We start from the raw sequence: 22,433 nt of genomic DNA on the forward strand, positions 1-22,433 counted from the left end.
ACCAATAAACTTATTATGAATTTATTTGATAAACCAATTATTAATTATAGTATCATATATATTATTATGTGTATGAATCTTCATACTTTTATTAAGGTTTTGGAGACATTTTGTCATTTTTATAAACAGTTTATATATGGTATTTAAGCGTATATACATTACACCTAATATGAAATTGGATTTGGACAACTGAATGCAATCCAATTACATCCTTATCAATATCCTTATCTTGATGAAATTTAGTTCCTAATTGTCCAATATTTTGATCCACAAATAATCCTTTTTTAAAATATAGCCTTCAAAACTTTCCCTTCAGCTTAGGAGACCTGAAAGCTTCTTGAATTTTTCTTTTAAATCCATTGTAACTTTCTGCGCGATACTTTCAATTTTAGATGATATCTAACGTAATTAGCAGTGTCGTATCTTTTCAATTTAGACAATGAAAGATGAACCTTTGCATTTATGTATGTATATATATATATATATATATATATAATAGGAGGGAAAAAGTAAAGAAAAAACCCTAGGGTGCTTGTTTCAACAAGTTCTGACAGAGAAAGATCATTTGACATATTAAAAAAAAATACATTGGGGATGAATGAGAAATATTATGGAACAATAAATTTTTTTGACTATTTTAAGTCTGTCGCTAATTTATTTTTTTTATTTTTTTTAACCTAACGAACAACTTCCGGATATGAATTGTAAACTGGTTCAACGACTTATATAAAAATTTGCTGAGTTTTAGAAATAAATTTCAATATAAGTTGATTTTTAGTTTAACAACTTTTAAATATAAATTGGTGGTGCTTATAATTGTTACAGGAAACCTATGTTTATCTGACATCTTTGTCCTTGGACCAAGAACATTTCTCCAAAAAGAAGGGGGAAAAAAGTAAAAACTCTCAGGAGCCATTCCAGTGGCTATCAAGTTGTGGCTCTGGAAGAAGACCTCTGTAGGAAAAGACCTCTTACCAACCCAGAATATTACTCTCTACTTATTACAAATCTATTTGTCAACCTCCACAGAACATCTCTCTCATACCTCCTTCCCAATCATCACCAAAAAGACCCAAATTAGCCTGTCTCAAATAGTCCCATCTCCAAATATAAATTAGGGATAACATTTATGAACTCCACATGCAAAATACCAAGATCCTTAATTCATATAATTTGTTGGAACTAAAGACTACACTGCATTTGTCAACTCTCCACAAAGAATAAATTGCAAACATGTAAACCTCTAGATATCCCAGATAAAAAGGTGCAAATTTTTAAACCTCTTTATGAAAACATAAAAGAATAATATGGTCTTTTTTGCAGTGATACTGCTCCCCACCTCAGGGTGACAATTGCAGATATTCAAACATTCAGGGGTTGCGGCAAAAAGCACACATTATATGTAATATCCTGGTATTTACAATGGCAAGGAGACACTTTTCACAAAATAAATTCATTACTTAAACATTTAAACAGCAGCAACATTTGCCTAAACGAAAACATCCTTCTTGGACAAATCATTTCCTTCCGATCTGCGAAATTCTGATGTGGAGACTGACCTCTTCTCTAATCCATAGCGGTGAATGCTCTTCATATGCTCTCCAGTACCTCCAGCATCAACTTCCAAGATAGGAAGTGGCAGAAAGTTCTTAATGTTCTTAGAGGCTGAAAAATGAGCCTCTGTTCTTCCTGATTGTTCATTAGGTAGATATGATCCTCGTGATGGGGATTCTCTTGGGCTCTCTGCAGAAATTTTTAGCTTCGAGCTGGAAGAAGTGCTGCTAGCCGTTCCAATATCTAATTCTTGGCTTTGTCTTGACAGATCAGGAGCCTTCTACAAAAAGAACAAAATGGAATAGTAAAGTTAGTCCCTATAGCAGAATAACAACTAATAGTTTGGGATAGCATTGAAAAATGGGACTCCGTGTTATCAAAGGATTTCCTGTGATTTTCTTTTTCTAGTAATTATATTGGATTACTCGAGATGGAGGCTAGACCAGGAAAAAAGATTTTAAGGGCACTTTGAAAAGTTCTACGGGTGTAGAATTGGATATTGATCCTTCTAACTGCAAACACTGCACAAAGAAGACAGACAGGCAGGGCAGTCAAACCATAAATATCCTCTCCCTTATGTACATAATAATGTGCATATAAATAGGTAGATTTATATATACAATGTTGTTGAGGATGAATAGATAGTTTGACAAATTTAAAAAGCCACTCAAATTAAACCATAAAACAGGGACCACAAGGCCTGTAATAAACATGACTCAGTAAAAGAAAAACTATACTGAGGAGTGAATTATCAGCCAAAAGAAAATTGTAGACTAGTGGCATTTCTATTTTCTATTTTTCATTATTGTTGCAAATCTCTACCTCTTTGGAAGATCCATAATCAGCATTTCGTCTTGCCATAGCTTGCTCATTTTCCTTTTCACCCTCTCTTTGCTTGTGAGAACGCTGTTTCAGTTTATAAGATTTTCTCCTACAAGAACTCTGAGTTAATAAGAAGAGATCAAACTTGTGATATATAATGTACTATTTAATAAAGAACTCGAAAGACATTATCATTAGCCCATGAATACTTGAAATAAGTATCGTCATTGTATATAAATTAATCTTGCAAGTAGTGCAAGATAGCAGAACTTTCTTAATTACATTTTGGATGCCAAAATTATTATGTCTTCTAGAATGAAAAGAAAGGGCAAACCAGTCTAACTGACATATTCAAAAGCTTAAGAGAAACACATCACATAGTAGATATTGATGGGTAAGAAAATTAGATTGGTTGTCTTAGCAAAGAGTGCCCTCTAGGATTATGAATATCAAAGCAGAGTTGATAGACTAAACTTTATGCAATGTTATGAAAAGCTTGGCAGCTAGTAGGGGCTTATGGTGCTCAGCGAATGACAAGTGCTACAGTGGGTGCTCCTTGACCCTAAAGTGGGCTCTTAAATTAATCTAAATTCCACAATAAAAGGATCATATTTTATAAAGTACAGTTACAGACAATTTAATAGACAACATATCACGCTCAAGAAGAAGATGACAAAAGCATATTGATGAAAATAAAAGATGAACTGGAACCATGACAAAGAAATGGTTAACCCACCTCAAACCAAGGGAAACCCTATAACTTGACTAGGTTAAGGTTCCTGAGTAACTGCAAAATTAGCCTTTATGCTACTGAAACTTTCTCCAAGGTTAAATAAGTTAATATTACATACCATATTACCATCAGAACATACAGTTCCTAGTTCATTAATGAATCGGAAGCAAGATCGACAAATCATTGATACAGCCAACCGAGGGAAATCCTCTGAATTTGATTAGATGATATGACATATGAAATTGGCCTGCATGCTGATTAGAATGTTGTTCAACTAGGTTGGGTAAGTCTATATATTAGCCTGATTATACGTGTACTTGAACATATATTAGAGTAATATATGAAGTATAAACAAGAACCCTTTTGAAGAAAGTGTCTTCAACCAAAGGATAATGGACAACTGGAAATTCCTCTAGTATAATGATATATACATAGGCTATAAGCCCATGCATTAAAGTAGGTTTTGCATTGGAGCTGCTTGAAAAAATAACATTGGCTGCAAGGCTAGCTTTTGAAAAGAATTCCCTACGACCCCAAATCTGAACCAGGTTGAGAGCCAATAACATTGAGATGAATCATAAATAGCATACTACTAAGCCCATTCATAATTTATGTTACATAGTAGAAAGATATTCTACTTTATATCTGAGTGCAGACCAGTTAATAGTGTAACCTTAACCTCGTCAAACTAATTTAAAGACTGCAAGTGGACCACACAAATTATAAGGCTGACATTGAAATGAGATTGTGATCATAAAACAGTTAGTCACTATGGAAATTGGCAACCATACTCTTCATGATATATGATCAGCAAGAGCAGGACTCAAATTTGAGAAGGATATAAGAAGAATACAACTCTTTTTAAGGTAAAATTTCCATAAAGTGCTTGTAAGAACCAAAAAAATAAAAATCTTTTGGAGCGCACATGCGCACCTTTCCATCTCCCTCACCGGCACGCGATGGAGCAGCCGCGAGTTTTTCGGCCGAATCCATATCTGTTTTGGATATAAATTCTTCTCTATAAATCAACCCGAAAATCCTCTCTGAAGGAGGAACCACAGAACCACAGCTCCCCCCAACCACCCACCTCCATCTCCATTTTCTTCTTTGCCGTCGAGGTCACGACGTGGAATCAAACCGAAGCATCGCCAGAGCAATTGCAGACCACCACTCGACTCATTGGTGAGTGCTCTCCCACCTCTCAAAGTTAATTAAATATTAGATAAGCTAAAAGATAATTACCTAATTATTTGGGCGTTTGTGGGTCAGCGAAGCTCACCAGTCGGCGGCTTTGGGCTGTTGCCACTCTAGAAGCTTCGCATCGTCGGTCTTGTGCCATAGGTACTTCCTTTGGAGCCCTTGTGGCACGGATTGCCGTCGACCATGAAGTTGACCCCGATTGTTAACGATCGGTTCGACCTCCTTCCTTTTCAAGCATGTGGCTGTGGTGGTGAGGAGCTGTCGGATACTATCGATGGACCTCCGACGGAGGTGATCGCCAATCTCTCTCTCTCTCTATCTACTTGTCGATCCCGTGAAGCGGGGATGGGCTCGGTCTCAACCCGAGCCAACCTATTTATGTTATTTGGGTTCAGGTTTGAATTTCGGATCCAAAAGAAGACTCGACCCAACCCTTTTAAATTAGTGAGATTGGGTGTCTAGCCCAATCCATTTAAATAGATTATTAGGTGGGCTACGAGCCAACTGCAGCCCAACCCATAAATAATTTTGAGTTTGGGCTTTAAGCCTAAACTATTTAGTGAGTTTTGGTGCGGGCCAGTCATAGCCCAGCCCAACCATTTGGGCTTAAACAAGCCTATTTAAATAATTTAATTAATTTTAAAATTTTAGAAATCATGATATTAGTTAAATTGAAATATGTTATTTATTTATTTATTAAATGTGATGATTTTTCTTAACCCATGGACTAGAGATTTCAATCATTTCACCTTGACACAGGTGAGTGGGTTCACTTACGTATTTATTTTATTTATTCGTCTTATAATTTGTGTTTTTTTATCAGATCACATATAATTCAGTGTGCAAATACATTCTTATATTTTTGTGCATTATTATGTTCTGTGTACAAAATATAAGACCCACTGGATTGCTATACTGTGAGAACCGAAAAAAATAGGGGTTAAGAGAGGAGGGTGCACGTGCTCTACACGTGTAACCCCCTCTTCTCTCCCTCTCCGGCACGCAACGAGGCGCAGCGAAAATCTCGCCTAATCTGAATCAAATTAGATTTGGATTTCTTTTAATCTATAAATTAAACGCTAATTTTCTCTCTCTCCTTAACCCCCCTCAGCCTCCTCTCTTTTCTCTCTTTCGTTTTCTTCTTTCTCACCGTCAGAGTCACGCAGTGGAATCAGCCTACCGAAGTGCCGCCGGAGCCATCGAAGACCACCACGTGACTCCTTGGTAAGCCATCTCCCACCCCTCAATTTATATTTCAGTTTAATAGGTTAAAATAAAAATACCTAATTTGTGGGATTTTGGCTTCGCCGGCGACTCACGTCGGCCGGCGGCTTCGAGTCGCTATCTCTCCTCCATTGGAAGCCTCTTGTCGTTGGTCTCGTGCCATGGGTGTTCGCCTTGGAGCCTTCGTGGCTCTAGTCGTCGTTAGCTTTTGAGTCGGTCGTCTGCGGTGGATTCTCCTCCACCTCGTGAGGACGACGAAGTCGCAAGAGGGAGTCGAGGGGCTTGAGGTGTAGTCGTTGAACCGCCACCGGCAAGGTCGCCAGCGATCCCTCTCTCCCTCAATTCTTTTCTTACTCACGTCGGTCGCGGGAAGGGAAGGATCTGGTTAGCTCAAATTTAACCCGAGCCAACCCTTTTCTTATAATTTTTGGGTTCAAGTTCAGGTTTGGATTTTAGATTCAAAGACCCAACCCGAACCACTAAATTTTGGTGGGCTGCGGGTTAGCCCATAGCCCAAGGCCCAGCCCGATTAGTTTTTTTTTTTTGGAGTGGGCCAGGCCAGTAGTAACCCAACCCAATCCAATGAGTAATTTAACCTATTTTAGTTCTTTTTAATTTTTTTTAATTTTAGAAATATTGATATTATTCAAATTAAAAAATTTATTATTATTTATTATTAAAGGTGGTGAGTTTTAGTACGTGAACGAGAGATTTGAGATTTCAGTTGTCTTGCCTAAACTCTGGTGAGTGGGTTCACTCACATATTTATTTTTATTATATTTCGTACCTTTGTCAGACCATGTAATTTTCTATGCAAATTTATTTATTTCATCCTTACTTGCAAATTTAATTATTACATTCTCTGTGTGCCTTTAATCATTATATTCAGTGCATCGCCATACCTTGTGCAAATATTAAATTTTAGTGAAAAGAAAAATGAGACTAGTATTGGTACGACTTAGATAACAGTCCCGATATAAATCGTTTACGATTTTCCGTGGTGACTCAAATCTATCTGGAAGTCCAGGGGAAAGTTCTAAATCAGATCACTGCGGTGACTTTCTTAGGTGACTCTGGCAGGGTTAGGGAACAGTTCTAAGATGAATGAGAAATTTCCTAGGTGACTCTAACATCTCTCAACGGTTAATGGAAAAGATAGGATGTATTGATCACATAGTGATACCATTTGATGACCCTAACCGAATCAGTTATGAAGAAAATTTCCGAGCATCATCTCGAGGTGACTTCTAGTTGATGTGGATCCACAGGGTATAAACCCATTGAGACAAATGATAGTATAAATATAGAAAAAATGTTAATATGTTGAAACTGTGCAAGATTACAAGTTATGACTCTCTATTGTTATCATTGTCATTATTTAAAGAGCATGACTATTGCAAATTGTTATGTATATTGTTGATCTTAGTTTTTATTCAACATTAATAAAATTTAGAATTTATTTGGTTTTCGAGTGGATTCCACTCCCTAAGCTATAGTTGTTGGCTCATGGATCTTTTTTTTATTTATTTATTATCTCAGGTAATAGTCAGCGTGGTGACTGAGCGAGACGTACCCAGATCTCACCTCCACTTAGGACCCACCTATTTATCTTTTCGCTCTTTTGGATTTTATGCTTTAGATTAAATGTTAAATTTATTTCGTTTAGACTAAAAAACAATGACATTATTTAATAAACTTTGCAATTAGTTTAAATTTAATAAAGCAGATCTTCGTTTATTTATTCTTGCCATTGTACACTTAGGAAGTATTAGTAAGGCTTCGTGTATCTCAAGCATATTAAGGTGCATGGCCGGTCATGATTTCTATCTCGGGTCGTGACATATACTTAGTACATATAGTCATTTATATGATCAATAATATTAGTGGAAAATATAATTGATACGTGGTAAGACTTTGAGAATAGACACAGGCTAAATATTCTTCATGCATCTCCCTGTGGTGACCGAAGACTACCTTGAAGTCTAGGGGACAAATCTATTCCTAATTAACATATGATTCATTTAAGTGACTCTGGTATAATTAGAGAACAGTCCAGGGAACAGACTTATATCTGATCAACATATGATCTATTTAGGTGACTCTGGCGTGCTTAGAGAATAGTCCAAGGCTAGATTAGCAATCTCCCTGAGGTGACTCTAATCTTTCTCTATGGTAGTGAAAAAGACAGGGTAAGTTTATCACATAGTGACACCTCCTAGTGACCCTAACTGGATTAACTATAAGGAAAAGACCTGAGTGCATATCGAGATGACTTATAGTCGACATAGATCCTCAGGCACAGTCCCAAGTTGAAGCATATGACATTATTATAAATATTGAAAGAAATTCAACATATTGACGCAAACCATGTTATGAGATATGATTTACTCTGTTATTGTACTGTTATTATTATTGTTATCATAAGCAAGCTTAGTAAGATTCTAATTTTATATTTATTTTACTAATATTTATTAAGGTTACGTTATGAATTCGGATTTATTTGGCTTTTGAATGGATTTCACTCCCTGAGCTATAGTTGTTGGCTCATGGATTTTCTTTTTTAATATTTCAAGTGCTGATCCACGTGACGACTAAGGGAGATGCAGCGGGACCCCACCTCCACTTAGAATTTTACTATTTTAATATTTCTTGGTGTTTCTTTATTATTGGATTATATTTATTGGAGTTAGCTATTCATAATTAAATTTTTGTTATTTTACGACTTAGAAAATATTAGTTAAGGTTTCGTGTATCTCAAGTGCATTGAGATACATGATCGGTCATGATTCTAATTTTTGGGTCGTGACAATGCTCTTTATTCCTTCACTAATCATGGTCTTGACTTTTCATGATTTAAATTCAAGTATCATTCATGCCATGCCAGTTGTTTTATTATAGTAGCAAATTGAACAAACTTGATTGCAAGGACTAGACAGCTTTTGTAAAGCTTTTTCCCTTTCAATTATCAAGAAACATTTTGTTTATGTTAACCATTTCACATATGCTCAAATGAACTTCCAGTTGAGATTATTTTAGGACACCTCATATGCTATTCATACGCTCCGTGGATCACTTGTTTTACATCAGATGGAAATCTAACAGTCGTGTATATCACCTATAACATCCTCTGTCTATTTGAAAAATCAGAACTTGAAGTCAACATGCTTGATATGTGCCTTCTCTAGTTCAATGTAGTTCCTCTGCATCGAACTAGTACTATTCAATACAGATAAAATATGAAAATTTTGAAAGCAAACAATAAGCGACCGTCAGACTTTGGGATTTAAGAGTTCAACAAATTATTAGGATCTAGTGCATGTCTCTCTCAAATAAACTTGACGTATATTTCAGGAATAATTAGACCTAGACTTGTTGAACTATCGCCCATTTAGATAGTTAAAGAGGTCAACATACCACAAAAAATAAATAAGAAATTCCGCACAAAAATATGCTATAGTTCAGGGGTAGAGGTGTAATTAAATCTATATTTACATGAAAAATCCAAATTACACAGCAGACATTTCTATGAGTTGGCTGTGAAAATACTTAAGTTTAAATTATCATTATTTGGCTTCTAAAAGCCAATGCACATCAAAATAACTTGAGATTGACTCTTAATGTCTTATAGAACCAATTAAATTAAATTGATGGAACTAAAGAAGAGAACAATTACAGTAGAAGGTATCCAAGGAGAGTAAAGGAGTACCCCTCAAATAAGTGGCATCATAAGGAACATGTTTAATTGTCATCATAGTCATGCCATCTTTAAAACTTTTCACTTTGCTACAAAATATTATCCTTTCATAAGATGCCGCAATACTCACATTGAATGCAAATTGTGTGGATTTATGACCTCTTTTTTTCTGCTACACATTTGATAGATCTTAAACTTTCCAAGTTTCATAAGAAGAATGTGGACGCTTAAGCATGGTTTACAATCTAATAGAGAGACATTGAATTAAACTTTAGATAGAGAACATGAACTTACTTTCTTCCATCACGTGGTCGAGTACATTCATCATTAGCTTCTTTACATATCACAGGAAGACTAGAGAGGTCACAAGCCAAGGGGCTTGTGGTAAAGAACTGCAAGCAAGGAACCATACATCAGCATAGCAGAAATAGTTGAAGCATCAAGATAGATAAGAAATTAATATGGTCACCAAACTTGAAGGACAAGACTGGAAATAAAATAACAAATTGTACTGCAGTAAGCATGATTGACAATGCATTCCGTAATCAAGTTGAACTGGAAGCCTATAAAATCATTTGAGTAACAACTACAACATGATGAAAACTTAGCCAAAGAGAGCAAACTCTAAGAGCAAATTAGTTAATGTGCTTCAAAGTTCAAATGAAAAGATATCTTCATAGAATTTTCAGCATTTATAAAACTCACAAGCAAGAATCATTCAAGAGGTTTGAGGTCTTTTAGACTCAACCTGGAACTCATATAACAAGAAAAAAAAAACTATATTTGGTGGCAACTGGATAAGAGATAAATTTTTTTTCTATTTGATCCCTTTTCCTTAGTCCTTATACTCAAGGTTGATCAGTTGTCATTAGTTCATGAGAACAGCGCATCAACTTTTATACATATTGTTTTTTCGAGAGGTTAGTCCTAATCCCGATTTTTCGGACCTTGCTGCAAATCATCATACAATACTATCATAGTTTTAAAATGCACCCACAATGGGAGTTTGCGGTAGGTAAACCGGGGCATATGCATTATATAGTCATCATATGTGGTTATACTGCATATGGATCACGCAGCAAACTGTATATACATATGAACTCACATATGGACTGCCTATTTGCTGCATATGTATTTGCAAAATATATATGATACTTATATATTGCATTCTCGATATGTCTATTGTTTTAAGTTTTAGGGTGATTAGTATTCGTCAGTGGTCTTAAACTAATTTTATTTGCCAGAAATATTTAATTGTTATTTACTTAGATAATTATATGATTACAATATAAGCATGTTTGTAAATATGATTTGATGAAGATAATTCTTCATCAATGATAAAACTTCTTTTACCTATTTACTGGTTCATTATTGCTATATTATTAAATATACTATGTGGCATGTACTTAGACTATGTAGATAAAATTTGTAATGTTTATTGCTAGGCTGCTAGACCACAAAGGCACCCATTAATGCGCCCATAGTATATGCGCTGTGAGATTGCTTGTGATGCTTTTCAGTTTTCACAACAGATACTACAGAACCCTTAGTCTACTAATGTGCAGTGGTCTACAGACCCTGTAGTTGTCTGCAAACCAATGCAGAGGGCTATAAAGCCCTATGAGCTCTAGAGAACCACCACACCTGTAGGGCTATAGAACCTCGTGCATGGCTTTTGTTGGCCAGCATGTACTTGCTTGTCAGCACAACTCGTGTTGTCAGCTATATATATACATTTATCTATTTATTTATTCATGTACATATAAATATATACTTGCTGATGTACATAAGTTTAGGGATAAGGGTGTAATCATGGCTCTTTTAGTTTCAAGCCTATTTCATGTCAAGCAGCGCTAAAGCTTAAACAAGCCATTTGATAAACATCCAAACATATTCCAAAGCCAAGCCTCATGCGAGCTTAATTCAAGCTTGAATTGGATCAAACGAGAGTCAAGCTTTATAATTGAATCAAGCTTGAATCCAAGCTTGCATTTAATCAAGCTTGATCATGAGAGCAGATATGAAACTGTATATATTGGTATTTCAATCCTCATCTAACCGACCTTAAGAGAGCCTACCTCAAACTTGGCTTGAAAAATCCAATGAAACAAGATCAGCTTATTTACGAACGAGCCAAGCTTAATTCAGCCTTATCAAGCAGGCTTGATTATTTTGAGTCCTACTTAAGAATTGATTTTGCAAACTTAGTGATAGAGAAAACTAAAAATTTATTAATTAAAATAGTTTATATTAAAGATCACAATGTAGCTTGTGTCAGCAGAGCATATATAGAAAGGGAATGAATACATCATTTCTAATCAAAGAGAGATTGAAGGAGAGAGACTATCACTTATCCAGGAGAGGAAGGAATGAAGACACAATCACCAATCAAAATGACTTAGGCAATCCTTGCCACCACATTCCCTTGAGAGGGACAAAAGAGGAGAGAAGACACCATCACCGACTGAAGAGAGAGGAAGTGGAGTTGTAGGGTTCAAAGCTCTCCTCCTAGAGAGAGAGAGAGAGAGAGAGAGAGAGACTCGTTTTTCACATCCTCTAACGGGTGTCAACCCCCGGTACACTCATGTTGAGTGATTGCTAAATACGATACAGTATAGGAGAGGATGTTGTTGCACACCCTTATACAGTGTCATTTTCTTACCAAGCATCAATTCTGATCTAGACATCTTGAATCCTTAGAAACAAAGATCATATGTTAAAGATTTCTCAATAATGGATTAGGTAAATTGAGGATCAAATGTTCCAAGTATCTCTTGAGCCTTGAATGCATCAAGAAAAGTGACAGTAAGACTTTCCATCCTGCACCCTAGTGATGCATGCTTGAATCACGTAATCAGCCCCTCTAGCAATTGAGGTAGGGTCACCTGCATCTTGCACTACTGAAACACTTTGTGGCAAAGCCTTGTGCACTAGAAATACAATTTGATATATGCATCAGGTAGATAACAGTGAGAAGATTAATTGCACTTGATTAAGTTAATTAATGCAAGAATCAAATTAGTTCATATTCTGTTTTAATTGTTCAGATAAAATCATATCATGGTCAATGTCTTCAATATATATGGTCTACAACCTGTTTTACCAAGCTAACTCTGTGTGTAATTCGTATTCTAAATCCTCTAGGAGACCAGTTCATCAGTTTGAGATTCAAAACAAGAAAACTGTTTCAATTATAGTAATTACAGGAAGTAGTAGAACAGAACTCAGAGTCTTAACTATGGAAAGTCATGTTCTCAATATAATGATTTCAAAGAAAAGAATTCAATAGTGCATTTTAACTTCCTTCTAAACTTATGAGATAAAACTTATGATACTTAATGAGTTAATGTTAAGGAAGCATAACCTACTTCATTTTGCAAGGCAGAATCTGCTGTACCACGGCTCGGGGGTTCTAGAGCAAGAAGCATGGTCAGCAAACCCAGTGAGGAAGAAGGAAAATGTTCAAAAGTTTCCAGAAGAGTTGGCTTGTAAGGTTGTGGAGGTTGGAAGCTAGCAGACAATTTCAGTTTCCACCAATAATCTTCAGGTGGGGATCCACAAAGCTTAAAAATTTTGTGGAGTTGCTCAATCTGAAGACAAAAAATTATGAGTTAGAGTAAAAGTAGATGTACTATTCTAAGCCAAATCTAGAGCACTTGGATGCATTCGTTGTTGTTCAATCAGTATATCAAGCATGACAATTAGTCATAATTAACTACTTCCTTCCTGTAATTGAACCAATCAGTTACTAAACTGCTAGGATTCAAAGACCACAAGCCTGAGTTTAACATTGTCTGGCTGTAGAACAAGAACACATCCCAGAATACTAGCTCATATAGGAGCTAAGCTTGAACAGGAAACATTAGGTTCTGTGGATATGCTCAACTTGCTCCAAGTCACTTAAGAGCTAGCCACTATGACAAACCAAGTATGTGTCCAACATTTGTCTTAGTTACTTGCATGCTAGTTACTTTTGGAGCGGAAACTTATACGAATAAAGAAATGAAAAATACTTCAATGAGTACCAAAGGAGCAATTCTTTATTTCTAAATATATTTATGTTCCTCAAGGTCAAATTTACAACCTCATTGTGTGCTTTATGTAACTTGCACCAAACGATGTCCTACAAAGACTTACACATGAAAAAGGTACAACAGAGGCATGTGCCTATAAGCAAATAAAACATAAATGATAATCAGATAATAAATAAAAGATTTTCCTGAATAGAATCTTAGGACAACAATATGAGCAATCTTTACAGCCATATTCACCCATGAATTAAAAAGGACGAGCTAGTAGCAATGACTTGGTAAAGAAACAGATGCAACTATGAGGCAAACTACTTCCTATTTTTAAGGTTCAAAATATCGGGATCAATTATGTATTGATTGTATCGATCATATCGGCCATTTCGGCTACCGGTATTAGATTTTAATATCATACTATTTTTAATTACATAAAAATTTTAAAATACAGAATTCTAAATTTTAGAAATTAATAATAGATAAGTATAAATAATTTTCATATAAAATCAAAAAATTTAAAAGTACCACTCTCTCAATCTCTCCCATTAATTCTCACTCTCTCACACAAATAAAATAATTCTTACTCACACTCCCTACTGCCATGTCTCTATCCTATATCTTTTTCTTTTTTTCTCTCAGTCACACTTTCTCTTTATTCACCTTCTAGCCTTTCCTCCCTCTTTCTCTCCTCTCTCTCTCTCTCTCTCTCGCTCTATGTTACTGCAGCAAAAGGATTGTTGTAGTAATAGACTCAGAGAAAGAGATCGAGACAGGGAGGAAGAGAACATAGCAGAAAAAAGAGAGAGAATGAAAGGCTAGAGAGAGAGAAAGGGAGGGGAGGAGTCAAATAAAAAGAGAGAAGAAAGAAAAAAAATAGAACATAAAAAGACAAACATACTCGAGCATGAGGGAGTCAAATCTTCGTCAAAGTAGCTCATCGGATGTCAATAGAGGACGAAACTACATCGGATGGTTTGGGAGAGAAAGAAAAAAAGAGAAAGAAGCGAAAGAGAGAGAAGCTCTCTCTACCATACTACGTCTTGGATTGCAATCAAGGTTGGCCGATACCGCGATCTATGCTTATTTTCCAATATTGCTATCACTCATGCTGAAAACTATTTAAATGTTTAAGATAAGAGAGATCCAAGAAGCCATAATGAAATCAAGTATACTCATATGAAATGTAGGAAATGGACGAACAAAAATCTTAAATACATGGCCTGTCATGTCATCTGACATGCCCAATGCCAATTGGCATGTTCTCTTCGGATAATGGCAGGACCATCATTTATGTGATGGCAGAGCAGCTTCAAAAGTATGTGGCTCCTCTCCCTCTCTCCATCACATTAACTAATCAATCCACACTTGCAAACCCCCACCCCCGGTGTGCAAACGGTACCTTCCCTCTTTAGCTATGGAATATCATTTCACTTGGATTCTAGACCATGTCTGGGCAACCTGTTATTATACCATTTAATTAGATTTTATAATACCCTACTTTAGATTAGATGTACAATTTTAGGAATAAGAATCTAGAATAGCTATTCTAGATGTTTCCTTAATTTTAAAGTGATTGAGGCCTAAGGGAAGGGCTGATCTACAGAATGGCTCAAATAAGCTTTAAGCTGTGTGCCTGTTATTGGTTAATTTTGCTTGCTGAGTCAAGAGTGTCTCACCTCAGTCCTACCAGGCAAAATTGGCCTTCCAGCAAACATTTCAGCAAGAAGGCAACCTGCACTCCATAGATCAATACCAACTCCATAGTCTGTGGTTCCTAGCAGCAGTTCAGGTGCTCTGTACCAGAGTGTGACCACTCTACTTGTAAGTGGACGTTTCTGCTCTAAGTTAAAGAAGTTAGCAAGTCCAAAGTCAGCAATCTTCAGCACTCCATAGTTATCTATTAATAAGTTTGAACCCTTAATATCCCTGTGTAAGATCCCACGCTCATGGCAATGCTGAAGACCAGATAATAACTGCTGCATAAAACACTTAACCTGTAGAAATTATAACTGATCAGAGACTTCAACCAACTAACAATTCTACTGCACAATGAAGAACTATATGCTAAAGTTGTCGACAATTAGAAGATAATGAAGGATATAGTGAAGTACAGTGTCAGGACATGTTATGCAAAGAAATCAAAAGTTTGATGATCAATAAACTATTGAGGGCAAAAAAGAAAAGGTTTTTCTCACTTCTTTTGGTACCATTATATTTTAATCAAGTTAGTATAAAGACCTGAGGTTCTGTAAGTCTCTCATCAGGACGAGATATCACCCTTGCCAGATCAGACTGCATAAAGTTAAAGACCAAGTAAATGCTGTAGTGCATTCTTGATGTTGCAAGACCTTCGAGTTTGATGACATTGGGATGATCCAGCTTCTGCAGTATCATAATTTCTCTTGCCATAAATTCCACACTCTCTGGTTCTGAGGTGTTAAAGCGAACCTTTTTCAGAGCAACAATTTTTCCAGTATCACGATCTCTTGCTTTATAGACATTGCTGTATGTCCCCTGTCCAACCTAAACCAACAAGACCATACTGAGTTTCTCATAAAGGCAGCTGCAGTAGGAAAACATTCGTGATAAATATGACCTGATAGCAGAAGCTGCAGCAGCTACAGACTATCCTCATAATATTAACAGTAATAAGAATCACAAGAACTACAATAACAACAACATTGATAGTGGTATATATAATGATGATTACAAGAAGAAAGAAATTAAAAGAGAATAATGAAATAAAGAAAAGGCAGAGTGGTATAATTGCTGGAAATGCATATCATTTGAAAGCATAGTTTAAAGTTTCATTGAAATGTTTTGCATTTTGGTCCTATCCAATCCAAAACTGCCCCTAAAACTATTATCAGACCGACACATCCCTAATAACAATTCTTTTAAATTATGTTTAGATTCTAAGCTACTTTAGACTTGAATCTAACTTGCACCTAAGAATTTCAACCTCATTGCTTAATCTTGTCCAATGCATTGGAAATTAAGATAAAGATATTATTTATCAAAAGAACTCTAAAACTGACACAATGAAACTGCAACTGAAACCAACCAAAATTTTCGTTCTGTAATGAAACCAAAACTGAAACTCCGAAGTTCGAACTATGTATGAAAATCTTGTTCCATTCTATAACAAAAGTAATATCTGTCCACAGAAATAAAATAAAGAACAAACATCAATATCTATTGCAACAATAAACTAGATAGATCAACAATGCTTATATTGCCCAAAAAGGTTCAAGGAACCAATATAGGTTGAATGCAAAAAGTCTTTCCAAGGAGTAAGGACCTCTATGGTGTTTCCTGAATCTCACCATAACTATACACAAGTTTTTATCACCATAACTAGATGGCTGATGGAGGACAAATCTAAGTTGAGTATGCATTGTAATGTATATTTTCCAGATCAACTAAGCTTGACTCTGGATGTCAACTTAACCAAAAGATACAAAAAGAAAAAGATTAATTTTGTTCCATATATCTGGTCATGTCATCTAGGAAAGAGGCTGTCATCTGTTAATCCTAACTTAGTTTAGCAGGCGTTTTACAAATTACAATTCTATCAATAAATGGGCTGATACAATCACACAAACAAATATAATTAGCCTCCCATGGATTTTAGATGAAGAGTCAAGATAGCAAGCTTTGACAAGCAACTAGATAAATCCTGACATACAAAATACAGTTGAAAGCAATGGCAGAGCCAGAATTTCAGTCTAGATGGGGCAGCTATATTGTATAGTTATATTAAATTTCAAAATAGAGGGTTTTGGTCCAAAACTCATGAAAGATTTCTAAGTTACAAATAGGAACTTAAAATTTTTTAAGAGAACCATTGGTTTTTCTTTAGTCTTTTTTTTTCCTTCTTTCTCTAATTTCTTTTGTTGTTTCTCTAATTTTTTTCCTCTAATAGCTAATTTATCTTCTTTATATATATACATAAGAATTAAACCACCCTAATATGTTTAAATTAAGGTCAAATTTCACGGGGGACAACTGTTTGGCACCACCATTAGTTGAAAGAGACATGATCAAATAAATTTTCGAGATAATCCACCTGACTGATAAAGAAGTAACAGGAACTCAGGAAAGTAGAGAGATGTGCATGAATGGGAATATACAAGAAAAAACAACCAAAAGAATATACAGAAAAGGATACAATAAGAACGAAGTGACACAAATCAAAATGACACCGATCTGGTCACCTAAAGCAACAGCTGAACAGAATTAATGAACCCATCTATGGCTCTTACATTTGAAAAAGGTTGAATTAAAGTATGTTGGATGCATACACTTGTAAAACTTGATTAAAAGAGTGTTCAGTAGAAAAATGTAAAGAAATAGAATTTAAAAACCAGGCAATTGGTTCAAGTAAACACTGGACATGAATGAAACATTAAAAAAAACAAATTAAAATTACTAAAATTTACTAAATTTGAAATGGTATCTATTATTAGCAATCAAGTGAACATTCAGAACACCAAAACAAATCAAAAAAGTTCAAAAAGAAGATAATTTTTAATTCCCAGGAAAGAGGAGTACAATACTTTATCGAGCTTATCATACGAATCGGCACTCTTGGGAACCAATCCAACAAGAGCCTTCCTGGACACGTTCGCCAACAACCACCGAGGCCATCCGTCCACCAACTCATCGACGTCTCGAGGAGGCAAAGGCATGTTCTTCTTCTCCGACCCCTCCCTCTCCTCCTCCTCCTCCTCCTCCTCCTTGTGAAACCTCTCCTTCTCCTTCTCTCTCACGCTTTCGCCCGGCACGTAGCCGTGCTCGAGCTTTAGCTTCTCGAGGCCGCCAGGTGGAGAGTGGAAGGACGGCTTCGCTTGGGCGCAGCCCATGATCGGATCGGACGGAGGAAGTAGGTTTGCGGGGGAGGAAGGAGGGGGCGGGAGATGGAGATGGAGATGGAGATGGAGACATCGAAGAAGAGTGGGGGGGATGAAGGAATGGAAACAAGATGCTGCCGGCCAAGGGCGGCTTTGGAAAGGACTCCACTAGCTTTGCTCGCTTCCTCCACTTCGGACAATCGTTTACTCGGAGTATTGAAATCTCCGCTGCTTTGACATCGCTCCACCGAGCAGAAGAAAGAGCGTTTAGATTCAAATATTGTAGTACAAATTGCATATCTCTAACCTGTTGGATATAAAGCTCAGGTTAATAATATGAAACTTTAGGGAAAATTTTTATTTCACTCCCTCTTTTTTTAAGTTATTTTTATTTAGACCCTGAACACATTTACTATTTATCTATTGTTAATTTTCGTCACATAAATTTTTAAAAGAAATTCCTCCCTAACCTTTCTTTTGCAAGTACTCTTCCTATTCACTACTCAACTATGCTTCTCCACTGAAATTATTTAGTGGTTGGTGGTTTGGTGACTTAACTCGATTCGGTTGATGGCTTGGCAGTGCGGTTAGCTTAAAAGAACAGCTTAGCAATGCAACGATTTCGAGCAGGTCTCGGTGACATTTAATTTGAAGCAATTGTTCGGCAACACATATGGCTTAAAGCCTAGACTAGACAACTAAAAACTCGGTGGGACCTGAAGTGCTTCTATATCTAGGGATGATTGACCTTTTGTTTAGCCTATATCTAACCTTTGGGCTCATGAATAATCAAATAAAAAAAAAAACTATACTTCTCCGTCATGCTTCGTGCATTCATGAGAGAAATCCCTCCCAAACCTTTCTCTGAGCTCTTCTTCCCTATCGTTATATTTTTTTTACTTTTTCTTTCTCAATGGATTATTCTTGTTTAAAAAAAGAAATGATAGGGTGAAAAGATATGAAACCAAATTAGTAAAGTGTCATGGCAATTTTAGTATTATAAAAATTATGTTTTAAAAATAAAAATATATTCATTAAAAAATGTCATTCCATCCTGTTTTGTAAGGTTAAAATAACTAAGATTATTTTAAAGATTTGCAATGAAAAGTAAGAACCAATTTAGACCGGTGAAAAATGAGTTGTCAAAATATGAATAATGTAAATTAGGAGTGGGCCAAATAAAATCTTCCCATTATTGTATTAGTTTAAAATATAATATAAAAATAGTATATAATTTGGCATTCATTCAATTGTGGAATAAGAATTAGTTTCTTATAAAATAAGTCTCCTTATTTTACTATAGTAACTAAATAACTACTTAAGCTTATTACAATGTACTAATTCTTATTTCTCTCACTTTATTTCATACGTCCAAATTAGGTCAATTTAAGAATAGCACAAATCACTACTTTACTCCTTGGTAGGACAATATCATTAATCGATCACTTCGCACTTGCTCTTCGTAGTTAGATTCTCTCTCTCTCTCTCTCTCTCTCTCTCTCTTCTCTCAAAAGACCGCCACCCTCACTTGCTCAATGAGCCCACCATAGATTTATCTCATCCTTCAACAAATCTCAACATCCCTCTCCTCCAAGAAGGATTTAGCATCACTCTTTTATATATGGTCTCATTACAAGAGCACTCCTCTCCCACCTTTTCAAGCAAGAAGAGGCAACGAAGGCCATCTTTTCTGATTAACGAACAACCTAGGTAGAGGAGATCGACCATCCCACTTTCTGCTTTCTCCAGCAAGATCGTTTTGTTCCAGCACTAATCCCATTGTCGCAACATCCCAGCTCCACAGGTAATTTTCATTTTCGATAAGAGCCTATTATCTAAATTGTGTTGTCTTTTTTCAACTATATCATTCATATATGAGGCCACCATTTTTATAAGATCTATTTGTATCCTATAGTTATATGCCTTGCAAACGTTTTTTTATTCAATGTGAACTTATTGATACAATCACGAATAGGAGATCCATAAAACATATCGAATCCACCCGTCGAATCGTGGGTTATGGTGGGTGAGCAGCTAAATAAAGGAAAAAATAGGGAGGATTAGAGATGAACGGTGGAAACGAAATAGCTATGAATGGTAGACGGAAGCTTATGGAAGGAAATAAGGAAGATTTAGAAGGATAGTTAATAAATAGGAAACAATTTGAATTAGAAGAAGATTGAGATTTGACTCAGATCTCAATATAGTTGTACTTCTTGGACCTTCTCAAATTTAGCTGGTTGATAGATCTCTGCGTCAGCTTTTCGGAATAGGGTCATGCATAGGATCAAAAATAGTACTGTAAAATTGACGGAATGGAGGTCATCGACAGATGGTGGAAAGCCTATGGGCATAAGGAAAAGTCTTAGGATGTGAAGGAGGTGTATGAGATGGTGTGGGCTTAGAAGGTCGAATGAGATGAAGTTGGTGGATCCTAATCAAGTCCACCTAGTGACTCATGTCAGGTTCATCCAATTGATCTGGCTGGTGGTGGTTGTGCTCATAACCATGTAACCCACTCCGTTGATTAAAATCAAGGTCAAATGCATCCAGATACAAGCAGACTCGACTTAAGTCAAGCGGGGGAGATGAGAGGGGTTTTTAATCAGGTCCCCCTATTTGTAGGGGTGAAATGGGTCAGATTAAGTACGACCCAACCCACTACCCGATTCGGATCGGATCAGATACGAATAAGAAAATCCTACCCGATCCGGATTTAGATACGGATACAGATAGCCATTTACAAAAATGTCCAAATCCAGATCTGGATGCGGATAGCCTTTTAGAAAAAAAAAATGGATCCAGATACGGATACGGGTATAGTTAATTTTATCAGATACGGATTCGGATAACAGATATCCGTTTACCCGCTTAATAAATACCCAACTAAACCCTACCCTCTATCTCTCATCTACTCATCTCCCATCTCTCCCAAGTCCTAAATCTCCTAGATCCACAAATGCCTGTCGCCACCATCTAAAATCCATCATTGCCATCACCGCCGTCCCTCCTCCGGCCCGCCCTCATCGAGCTCGGCCCTCCCTCCACAGGTCCTCCCTTCTCCCTCCGGCCCTCCCTCCACAGGTCCTCCCTCCTTTGGCCCTCCCTCGCCATCACCGCTCCTCGAGCTCGGCCCTCCCTCCACCGTCCCCCCTCCTCAAGCTCGGCCCTCCCTCCACCGGTCAGGTACTACCATTTATGCTCTCTTATCTCCTCTGTTTCTGCACTTTGTTATAGTGTTTGATTAATACCCTACTTCAAATCTAATATGTAACTCCAATTTTTTTTTTCTTTCAAGCAAGCTGCACATACTTTTGTTGCATACTGCATTCTAATGCTCATAACCTGAAAGAAGGGTGCCAAGCACTTTTTAACATAGAGATTTATCTCAATGAACCATTGAACTTTCTTTACCTTTTCTTTTCACTCTACCGTACAAAGTGGAGCATATCTTGGTGTAAAACATTCCCTATGCAGCTATGCTAAAAGAATGTCAAGAACATGCATGTGCAAGAAATGATAAGAAGTAGGGCATAGCACAAGTCTATAATTTCCATTACCTCCATGAACCAATAAGTTTTGCTCCATAAAACTCTTGAGGAACTCCCTCGTGGGTAGTTACAACTATGACCTGCATTAGACAGATAAGGCATTGCATGAGTTTCTAAGAACTTATAAGTTGCATTATCCAATCTAAGACATAAATTGAGAAGGTCATAAAAGTTAGATAATCATATTCTGAACTGTATACAACTTCAAGAAGTTAGATGAGAATGTAAGTTACAAGATTTTTCTTTGCAATAAAGGATTGCAAAGCCTATCACTTTGTTAACCTATGAATTAAGATCAAATCTACATAGTTCTATTTATAGTAGAATGATGTCTGCATAGTTCTTTTTTATTGTATGTTTCATCTTTGAAATCAAATCTGCATAGTTCTAATATGCATGATTGTATTTCTCTTCCTATATCCCACATAAAGTGGGATTTATGCTTGTAATAAAAAAATAGGTAACAAGATTTACTAATTGCCTCTGTTTGCACATTTTGCAGCTAGTTTTTTTTTTCTCTCCTCTCTTGTCTGATATTTTTTCAACTTGGAAGAATAATTAGTTTTCACAAATTATTAGACTAGTAAGAATATCTTTATATTTAATGTATTTTCTCTTTTATGCTTTGACCTTTAATGTTTTAGCTATAATTAGTTTTAATATTCATGTTTAAGAGTCAATGGCATTTACAGGTGCATCAGTTCAAGGTGACACCTCAACTAGTATTTTTTAATGATGATAGAACAAAGAAGAAGAAGAAGTTGACATCGAATGTTT

The 22,433-nt window shown here is 36.2% G+C and overlaps 1 protein-coding gene across 4 annotated transcripts; it reads right to left on the reverse strand.

Annotated features, from left to right (window-relative positions):
• Positions 1–1,263: 1,263 nt before the first annotated feature.
• On the reverse strand, positions 1,264–18,395 carry LOC140759859 (probable serine/threonine-protein kinase At1g54610). 4 transcript variants are annotated; one of them, XM_073096526.1, is made up of 7 exons: positions 17,812–18,395; positions 15,491–15,775; positions 14,929–15,246; positions 12,596–12,817; positions 9,522–9,619; positions 2,377–2,485; positions 1,264–1,831 (listed from the first exon to the last, which is right to left on the reverse strand). In XM_073096526.1, exons 1-7 carry the CDS (start codon positions 18,115–18,117, stop codon positions 1,490–1,492), a joined length of 1,680 nt encoding a protein of 559 aa, XP_072952627.1. In that variant the 5' UTR covers positions 18,118–18,395; the 3' UTR covers positions 1,264–1,489. The 4 variants fall into 4 exon arrangements, with proteins under 4 accessions (XP_072952627.1, XP_072952626.1, XP_072952629.1 ...); XM_073096525.1 differs by having other exon boundaries at positions 1,264–1,834; XM_073096528.1 differs by lacking the exon at positions 14,929–15,246 and having other exon boundaries at positions 1,264–1,834.
• Between the last annotated feature and the right edge of the window lie 4,038 nt (positions 18,396–22,433).

The sequence above is a fragment of the Typha angustifolia genome, chromosome 5 (assembly GCF_048772165.1).
Source record: "Typha angustifolia cultivar Huaian chromosome 5, ASM4877216v1, whole genome shotgun sequence".
Lineage (NCBI taxonomy): Eukaryota > Viridiplantae > Streptophyta > Magnoliopsida > Poales > Typhaceae > Typha > Typha angustifolia.

What these genes read in the sequence shown, in the direction of transcription:
- LOC140759859 (XM_073096525.1), bottom strand. Translation starts at nt 18,117, where the DNA reads ATGGGCTGCGCCCAAGCGAAGCCGTCCTTCCACTCTCCACCTGGCGGC. An exon ending in AGAGACTTACAGAACCTCAG is followed by an intron (nt 15,247 to 15,490) that starts GTCTTTATACTA and finishes TAATTTCTACAG; the next exon opens with GTTAAGTGTTTTATGCAGCA. An exon ending in TTTTGCCTGGTAGGACTGAG is followed by an intron (nt 12,818 to 14,928) that starts GTGAGACACTCT and finishes TTTTGTCTTCAG; the next exon opens with ATTGAGCAACTCCACAAAAT.